Below are 10,384 nucleotides of genomic sequence, written 5' to 3' on the forward strand. Positions count from 1 at the left end.
TTTTTTTTTATAATTTTTTTACTTTTTTTGTGTATTTATGTTAGGTATGTCTAAAAAGTAAAAAATTTGCATAAAATATTAAAAAAATTTAGTAAAAACAAAAAAACACGAAAAATAAAAAAGTATAATTTTCTGAAAACTGTTTTTAAAAAAATGGAACCAAACATAGCCATTGTTATTTAAGACAAAAAAAATTAGACTCAATTTTCACGCCAAGTGATGGCATAATCAATTAAGATATTAAATATAGGCCAGGGCTTCTGCCGGACTGGACCGTGTTGTTGGGTCTGTGGGGCCCACCGCGGGCCCCATTTTGATAATCTGAACCGTTCAATGTGTAGAACTCGCCGAGTACTATATACCTATAAAAAATCACGTTGATCGGATATCGATAGCTATGTGAACAAAACAGTTTTTTATCAACCGTTAATTTTTTTACCGTCCATTTTTTTTTATACAAAACTGATTTGATCACATAGCTATCGATATCCAATCAATGTGATTTTTTACAGACATGTAATATTCGACGAGTTCTACACATTGAACTGTTCAGATTTTCAAAACGGAACCCGTGGTGGGCCCCCACGGGCCTAACAGTACGGTCCAGTCCGATCCTGGACTGGACAGAAGCTGGACCCTAAATATAATACTCTCTTACTTATTTTTTAATCATCAATCAATCATATCGTTTATACATTATTGAGTTTATAAAATGGATTTAAAAAATGAGTTTGTATATTATTTTTCTTAAAAAAAAAATAGAGTTAAAATTTGTGAAGAGAATAAAAGATGAAATTTTATTTTTAAAAAAATAAAAAGACAAAATGAAAAGTGAACAAAATCAAGTACATAATAAAATTTAAAATAATTCAACATCATTTATAATTTTATAATGAAGTGAGCCCGACATACTTTATGGCTACAAAATGATTTAACAATTTTAATTAATGACTCTAATGTTTTTGTTAACAAATTCCAAAAGAAAATTCTAACCCCCCCTACTAAATACATTCTTAAAATTATAAACTAATAAAACACAAATCCAAAAATACAAAATACTAAATACATTCTTAAAATTATAAACTAATAAAACACAAATCAATCACATCATTCTTCATTGAATTTTTTTTGGGTACAAAAACAAAATGTATAACATTTTTGTTTGATAAATTTAACCCATGGCATTAATTATGACATAATAATATAAATAAAAAGCTAAAAATAATACAAATTTAATTCTACCACCATCCTTATCTTTGCCCTGTAATGAAAGAGCAATAATAATTTAATCCATAAATTCAACAAACAACACGTGAAGATGTTTCCTCCTTCACTAGTATGTATAATTTTCTTCTCCTCAAAGAATCTTAAGGGAGAGAAATTTTCCCACCACCCAATCAAGCACACCCGTTCGGAGAAAACCCGACCCGAGAACCCGTCAAATCGTACACGACCCGGAATCCCTGCTGCTGGATGTTGCCAATTATGGATAGCCCGCTCATCGTACCCGCAAATGCAAAGCAAAAGGTTCCCTTACTATCCACCGGAATCAGATAATTCGCCGCCGGCAAAGAGACGTCAGCACGGACGAAGTGAAGCACCACGGTCGGAACCCTAACCTCTGACTTCCCCGATAGATCGAAGCAGGTATCGAAGAGCGAGAAGCCGGGTGCCCGTTTCAAATCGGACGCTCCGGATATAAAAGCGTTTCGGAACGCTGTGTAAGCGGGTTGGGTCAAGCGGGTCACGGAGGTGCCGGAGTCAATGATGACCCCGCCGTTGCCGGCGGCGTCGAGCTTGAATTGCGCCGCCGTGATGCCCTTGACCCAAGATCCGCCGACGCTGATTCCGGTGAGACCGACGTAGTAGAAAGTGTCGATTCTAGGATTTGTGAGTAAGGGAGTGAAGACGGCGGTTCGAGAAACAGCCGGTTCGCCGAACATGATTGAAGACGGTTGAGACGAAGCGGACCGGTCGACCAAGCAGTAGGAGAATTTCCGGCCGAATCGCCGACCGGTCTGACTCGGAAACGACAACTTTCCCCGGCCTAAACCCAATAAACCGGCCGCGCCGACGAACAAACCCTCGTTGTCGTGACCGCAACCCAGAGCGACGTTCTTCACTCTTGTCCCTCGAAACGTGAGCGTTTCGGTGGATAATTCGCCGGCGGTGAACGATCCGTCGCCGTACTCGACCCGGTAGTTGCATGTTTTGTGATTGCAGCTTCGCGAATCGAGTTGCAGACAGAGCAGAGACCCACATTTGACGAAGACGAAAGTCGCCGATTTCTTCGGATTGAAGCGAGGGTCCGACTGAGGGTAGCAGCTGTTGCAAGGAAGGCATTGGGTCCAGACGACGTCGCTCCCAGTGTCCAAAACCATGTATGAATATTTGGGTGGAGTGCCGATGCCTAGGCGAGTGAAGTACTCGCCGCTGCCTTGGGCAAGGCCGGAGATGACGGAGCTGCTGAAGTTGGTGGCGCGGCGGAAGATGGCGGAGGACCTGGAGGCGTCGCGTTGGAGGCGGAGGTGGAAGAGGGATTCGGGAGTGGAGTTGGAGGAGAGAGAGTCGCGGTGGTGGAGCTGGAGAGAGAGAGAGGTCTGGGAGTTGGGTGGTTGTGGGATTTGAGAGTCTTGTTGGGTGGTCGATGAGGAGAGGGTGTGTGGATTGGGGAGAGAGGTTACAAGTAAGGTCTGGTATTCGAGAGCGGTGGAGATAGAAGAGAGGAAGAGGAAGGAAAAGACAATGAGCACGAGTATGGTGGCTCTTGATGCCATTTTAGAGAGAGAGAGAGATTGTAAGAGAGACAGAGGGGTTTGGTAGTATAAATAATGGAGACACAGAGAGAGAGACAGAGAGAGAGAGAGAGTGTGGGGAAGACGCGGTTCTGGTTTGGATGAGTCCCACTCCGTACATTTAATCCAGTAGTGTAATAACATGGGGTTTAAAATATGAACTTAAATAATGTATTAAATTTTTTACTTATATAATGGCTGGCTACGTGGCTCTGTTAAAATGATTTTATTAATTTATTTTTAATTAATAAGTATAAATTATTTCTGAAAAAAAAATATTTTATTTGTTCAGAAAAATAGACTGTAGTTTTAAAATCAAACTTGTTAAGGCTTATGTGGTATTTGACATTTGTTAAAATAATTTATAACACATTATTTTATTTAGATCATGTCATCGATTTATAACACTATTTTAAATTTAACTCATATTTTATTCTCTTTTTTTTTATTATGAAAAGTAAAAAATATACTTATTTAGTTCATTACAAATACTCTCTTATATTGATATTTTGATTATAATTTAAGAGTTAATCGTCATATCTTATGCGCACTTGATTATAATTTATTTTTTTATAATTATAACTTTATAATATTGAGTTATGTTATTTATAATAATTAAAATTAGAAATGACATAGTTTGCATATGATAAATACACATTAATAAGTTAAAATTAAAAAATTACTAAAAACCAATTAATACACTTTAAATGCATCTTATCAAATGTCATGTGCATTTGTTAACATTATCCAAACTCAAAAATAAAATTTAAAGTTTCGAATTCGAATCATCTCAAGAAGTTACTAGAGATTTATTCTAATCGTTAACTTACCTAATTATCAAAAAAATAAAGGATAAATTACACTGACACTCTTTGAGATTTGGTTTAATTATATCCCACTTCCCTAACACTTTAGAAATTACATTCCCATCCCTGTGGTTAATAGTTTCATTTCACAAACCTCATTACTTATATAAAAGACAACAACTCCTAGTAGAAAAAAATAGAGAAAATTACATTGAAAAAAAAAAGTAAAGCAAAGGAAAAAAAGAAAAGAAAAAGAGAGTGCGTAAATTCAATATTCTTATTTTGTCTAAATAATTATAATGACAAGGGAGTTAGTGTAATTTTCTAAAAATCAACGGGTAATATATATTAAATCCAAATTTTAAAAATGGAAGTATAATTTACCCAAAAATAAAAATTTCTATGAATAAGCAATTACTACTTTTTATCATTTCCAAAACATATATATGAAACAGTGCTTGTTAGTTGTTGCACTTCAAAAGCAAATTTAAATTCTCTTGTTTTGTTAAGCCTCCGTTTGGGAAGTGGGTTAGCTTTTTAGCTTTTTGATTTTTTTGGCTATTTTAGCCTGGGCTTAAAAGCTTGGTTTGGGAAGGGCTTTTTGACTTTTTGGCTTTTTTGAGTTTTTTTGTGAGAGAAGAATGTAATGATTATGGGTTGGATGTGATATTTTGTTTGTTATGACTAAAATAGCCTATTTTGTCTTTTGTGACTAAAATAGCCAAAAAAGCCCAAGAACCAAATTGCCAAACAGAGGCTAAGTACCTTTGCTCCACCAGTTGGATTGTACCATACCAACAAGAAAATGGTATGTGGTACAAAAAAAACAGAAGATATACACAAACTTCATAATAAAAAAACATTCGGCCTAGGAGGAACTATTTCAAATTTCAATTAAGGGCCAAACGTAAAAAGAAAATCAATTTACCTGAACTTTCCGAGAAATGTTTTAGATCCCCTTTTTTGAGAGTTTCATAACCTTCAATTTAATCTTGGCTTTTGATATGTATGTAGGATTTACTCCTATATACATGAGCCTTTATATTATGAGTGGTTGGAATGAGAGTGAGAGCTATGAGAGTCATATATGTACGAGAGTGTTTATCACAATTGAACTTTCTCCTATTAACAAGAAGGTTAACTTTTTAACATTCGCTAACCGCATCAATTTTTTAACAATAATTTTATTACAAAAAAAAAGTAAAACAACAAAAAACTACTAAAATTTAGATGATTTGAATTTCTTTTAAAATCTGAACTTGACTGTCATGGTTAAACTCATAAAGTCCATTGTAAGTCTCATTTTAATTATTCGAATCGTTCATTTTATAATATTCTCAATGTATTTTATTCATGAAAGAAATTAGATCAATTCAATAATTATAATATATTTACAAAATAAATAATTTAAATAATTGAAATGAAATTCGCAGAGAGTTCCACAAGCCTAAACATGACGGTGAGGTTCATGTTGAATTTAAGAGAAACCCAATTAATTCAATGCAAATGCCAAATTCAAATTAAGGAGTGGCTTCAGTCTTAAAAGTTAATATAAAGTAGAAAAAAGAGTCAAAAATTCAACCTCTATACAAATCAAATAATTAATTTATTTTATAACCGTCTACTTAATTAAAAAAATTATTTTCAAACACTTTCGTTTATATCTTATAAAAAAATATCACTAAAACAGTTAGGCTGTGTTTAGAAGGGTTTTGGAATTTTAGTTTCATCTTTTAGGTCTAGTTTAGGAAGATTAAATAAGTGTATTTTTTGACTTTTTATAAAATATGGGTTGGGTTTGGGTTGGGTTTGAAGTGATGTGTTAGAGAGGTGGTGTGACTTAAATAAGATGATGTGATTTAAATAGGATAGTGACTTTTTGTCTTTTTTCAATCATGCCAACTTGGCCTTAGTTTGCATATGACGTTTGTTTATAATTTTTAAAAATTAATTTCACGTTCACTTTTGAAAACTCAGTTGAATGGGAAAAAATTTGAACTAACCAGTTGTCCGACAGGTTAACCGGAACAGTGTAATTTTTTTTTTTTTTTACAATTGACGCATGTTAATTTTTATATATTTAAATAAAATATTTTCCAAATTTTAAAATTTTTTATGAGTTTTAATAGAATTTTGAGCGGTATGTTTGGTTATGAATTGTAAATTTTTGTATCAAATATTATATGTCACATCAAAAATTTTCTCATTCAATTCAAAACTTTTTCACCAAACAAATTTTTCACACTCAAATCATAATTTTAAAATTCACAAACTCAAAATATAATTTATATTTTCAAATTATATTTAAAAAATTCTATCAAACGCTACTTTAAATTTTCAAATGAAACCTAAATAATTTTAAAAAATGGTGGAAACTATCAAAATTATCATGAAGTAAAAATTCGTCAACAACGTCAAAAAAGATGACTTTTGTCAACGAAGTCAACTATAACATAACTAGCAGCACACTTTTTTTTTTTTTTTAAAGAACAACTAGCACACTTTTTGTATAGTCTTGCTTCTTGTGTACCATTTTTTTTTTACTGGTACGGTACAATACTATTTGTCCCGTACAAGTCTTTTTATAGCAGAGTTGAAACAACCCTATTCCCTTTCTTCCAACTTAAAAAAGGTTGTAATTTTTCATAAATTCCTTTTCATTTATTTATATTTAATTTAGCATATATTAATTTTTTATATTTCAATAAATCTTATGATATAGCTATCAAAATATTTTTAATAATATTCACATTTATAGTGTGACTATTCTGTGATGTGAATGTTCACACTGTCAATATGAATGTTCAAATCGTCAATATAAATGTTTACATATCAATATAAATGTTCACACTGTTAATATGAATATTCATATTATAAAATATGAATGTTCACAATATTAAATTATTAACTGTTTAAAAAATATTTGTGAAAGTAGAAACGTTCATAAAATACTTTAAATATAAAAATTAGAATTTGGTAGATTAAATGTTCAAATAATAAGACTTATTAGATTACAAGAATATCTTATACACTAACTGAAATACAAACACTTGAAAAAGAATTTTGTAATAAGTTTCCCTAAAATAGTGTAACAATTATACCATAGTTATTACAATTTATAATGACAGTGTTTGGGAAGGAAGATGTGAGTCTGTTTTAGCCTCATTCAAATAAATAGCCAAAAAACCTAACTGTAGTTGAGTTTTTTTATTTTTTTGTTTTTATCAGAAATTGACACAGACAATTTGGCAGAAGTGTAGGGCATATTTGAAAGAATAATGGTTGGTAGCTCGAGAGATTGCCCCCCAAATCCCCCTAATGCCCAAAACGACGTCGTTTTGGGCATTAGCCTTTTTTTTTTTTCTTTTTTTCTTTTTTCGTTCAATTTTCGAGTCTTCTTCCTTCCATTTTCCTTCGAGCCTGCAGAGGGAGAGAAAGAGAAGAGAGGGAAAGAGGAGGAGAGAGGGAGAAAGCTTGCCGATCGTCGCATGTGCCTCCGCCGTCGCCGATCGTCAGCTCGCCGCCGCCGATCATCGCAGCAGCAGCAGCTCGTCGCCTCCGCCGATCGTCAGCTCGTCGCCTCCGTCCCCCCGCCCTCCGCCACCGCCTCCAGCCCCATTTGTTGGGCCCCCTCCAATCCCTCCCCCTCCCCATCTTTCTCCTTCTTCTTCTCCCTTCTTCTGATCTGCAAAAAAAAAAAAAAAAATCAAACGTCGAAACGACGTCGTTTTTAGATTAGGGGGATTCGGGGAGCTCATTTTCGAGCTCCCTAGCACGACCGTATTTGAAATTACCATTTTACCGTTTAATTTTTAACTAACCCACCAACTTAGCATTCTAACTCATAGGGGCAATTTAGTAATTTCAAATCCTAACAAATCAATCACCATGTCCTTGCTGTCTCTTCATCATGTCAGACATACCTTTTTCGGAATAATTTAGTTATTTTTTATCTCAACATCATTTCAAACATATTCTTCAATATAATAATCAAACAAAAAATTCAATCCACCTTTTCAAACACAAAAATTAAAATAACCTATTAAAATATCAAAAAAAACCTTTAAAATAGTCACTTTCCAAACACCACAATAGGTGGCATTATTTTAAAGTATTAAAAACAACATCACCCTAAAAATTGGGAATTTCCAATATCATTCATTAAAACATAAAATAAAAATAGGACCATTTAGAATTATAGAAAAAAAAATGTATAAATTTATTTTCTAAACCCAATGATGCATAAAAGAAATGATTGACTAATTATTAGATAAAATATGAAAGAGAAAGAATTATTTTATATATTTTAATTAATTATCACATTATTAAATTTAAAAAATAAATTTAACTTTAAAATTTGAATAACAAAATAATATATTGTGCCTGTTTGGTAGCACTTAAAAGCAGCTTTTAAGCTTAAACTAAGTTACTTTGGTGTGTTTAGTAAAACTTAAAGTGATAAATTATAGCTTTTATTAAGCTATTTTCAGCTTAATTTTCTAAGCACCTCAGGGGGTGCTTCTGGATTCAACTTATACGAGAAGCTGAAATGGGAGGATTAAAATAACTAAAATGCCCTTCCGAATTGATGCTAATTACATGTATGCCATGTATATAAATTATTTTTCACTCATTCTTCCTCTCTCACACAAACGAGAGAGGCGATTTTCGGCGAGCTAGGGCGATTTCCGGCGAGAATGTCCATTTCCGGCAACCAAGCTCTCTCTCTCTCTCTCTCTCTCTCTCTCTCTCTCTCCCTCTCCCCCTCTTTGTCTCTCCCCCTTCGCGAACCCGTTTGTCTTCCTCTTCGCGATCGCGATTTGCCATCGCGATCTGCCATCGCGAACCCGTCTGTCTCCCTCTCCTCGGCGTGAACCCTCGCGCCGGTTGATCTGCACCATCTACCATCACAATCTGAATAAAACCCTAGCGCCGGTTCATCTCGCCGGAGTTAGGGTTTTCATTATTATTATTATTATTTTGAGGTTTTTCAGTGCTTTTTTAATATAAAAAAAACAAAATAATTAATGAATAAAAAATAATAATTGATGCTAATTAATTAAGACTAATTAATTTAAAATGAAAAAATGAAAACTTGAGACTAATTAATTTAAAATGAAAAAATGAAAAAAAAAATTATATTAATTGATACTATTAATAAGAATATTGATGAATATATGTAATTGATGGAAAAATTAATAATAATTGATAATATTAATATATGTAATTTATGTAATAATTGATGAAAAAAATTAATATTGATGAATATATGTAATTTATATTAATTGATAATATTAATTGATGGAAAAATTGATAAGTTAATATAAATTGATGAATATATGTAAATTGATAAATTAATATAAATTGATACATTAATATAAAGAATAATAATGATGCATTAATATAAAGAAAAAAGGAGATATTACTAAAAATAATTAAAATGAATAATAATAATAATAAATTGGAAAAATTGATACATTAATATAAATTGATAAATTAATGAAAAATTGATGAATATATGAAAATAATATGTAATGAAATCACAACATTAATATAAATTAGAACATAAATATTAATTTTAATGAATTAATAAATTAAAAAAAATTAACAAAGAAATAAGAGAAGAAAAAAAATTAAAAAAGAAAAGAAAATAAGGTGAAAAAAAAAAGAAAAGAAAATAAAATGAAAAAGAAAAAAAAATGTATTGTAAATGAAATCACAAATTTTATATTCTATTAGGGCAAAAATAACAATTGTATAACACAAAGCTATTTTACAGCTTATTTATCAAATAGTACTCTGCGGCTTAAATCTATAATCTCATAGCTGCACCAAACAGGTTGCCAGCTTATGTTCACAGCTGTAAGTTATAATCTGTTAAACTATAATCTATAATCACTTTCCCACAACTCTACCAAACGGGATCATTATATAGTGAAACTTAAATATAAAAAACATAAAAAGGTTTTATTTTTTTATTCCTATAAAGTGCTTGTGCATACTTGCTTGGAAACTTAATTTTTAAATTAAAATCAAGCTAAAAAATAATACATAACAAAAAAAATATATTATATATATTTTTTCACATTATAAAAAAAATTAAAAATCACAACCAAAAACAAAACAAAAACAGACAAATGAGCAACTATATCAAGGGCCCCACTCTCTCCTCAAAATACGCGGTGCGGGTGGGCCATGCAATTCATTCTCCCCCAAATTTATCGGACCACTCTCACTCTAAAAACCCGTATTTATCGGCATTGATCTAGTTCAATTTATTGGTACCATGATCCACCAACCTTTTTTCTTTTTAAAAAATTATATTGTTAATTTACAGTCTAAAAAGGTTTGCATCTTCCTCTTCCTCTTTTCCGGTAAACTAAATAAGTATATTTTTTAATTTTTTATGAAATATAAATTAAGTATAAATTGAGACTAAGTTTGGTATCTTTCAAAAAATTTAAAAAGTTAAAAAGTCACTATCTTATTTAAGTCACATCATCTTATTTAAGTCACATTACCTCTCTAACACATCACTTCAAACTCAACCCAAATCCAACCCATATTTCATAAAAAGTCAAAAAGTGCACTTATTTAGTCTTTCCAAACTTGGCCTGAATTTAAAATGATATGATAGAGAGATGATGTGACTTAAATAAAATAACGATTTTTTTATTTTTTAACTTTTTTTTGTTATGTCAAACCAAGCTATATATATAATTCTTTTTTTTCTTTTCTCCTCTTTGAGATAAACTAAGGCCAAGTTTGGCAGGTTGTCAAAAA

At 31.8% G+C, this 10,384-nt stretch overlaps 1 protein-coding gene across 1 annotated transcript; it reads right to left on the bottom strand.

Moving 5' to 3' along the window:
* Positions 1 to 1,087: 1,087 nt before the first annotated feature.
* On the bottom strand, positions 1,088 to 2,973 carry LOC114303814 (Eukaryotic aspartyl protease family protein). Its single transcript, XM_028248964.2, has one exon. The coding sequence runs from the start codon at positions 2,937 to 2,939 to the stop codon at positions 1,398 to 1,400; it is 1,542 nt and encodes a 513-aa protein (XP_028104765.2). The 5' UTR covers positions 2,940 to 2,973; the 3' UTR covers positions 1,088 to 1,397.
* Positions 2,974 to 10,384: the final 7,411 nt, after the last annotated feature.

Source organism: Camellia sinensis, chromosome 2 (assembly GCF_055761805.1).
Source record: "Camellia sinensis isolate YWXY chromosome 2, ASM5576180v1, whole genome shotgun sequence".
NCBI classification, from domain to species: domain Eukaryota; kingdom Viridiplantae; phylum Streptophyta; class Magnoliopsida; order Ericales; family Theaceae; genus Camellia; species Camellia sinensis.

Bases quoted from the DNA above. Each gene is read 5' to 3' on its own strand.
- LOC114303814 (XM_028248964.2), bottom strand. From the start codon at position 2,939: ATGTTATTACACTACTGGATTAAATGTACGGAGTGGGACTCATCCAAA.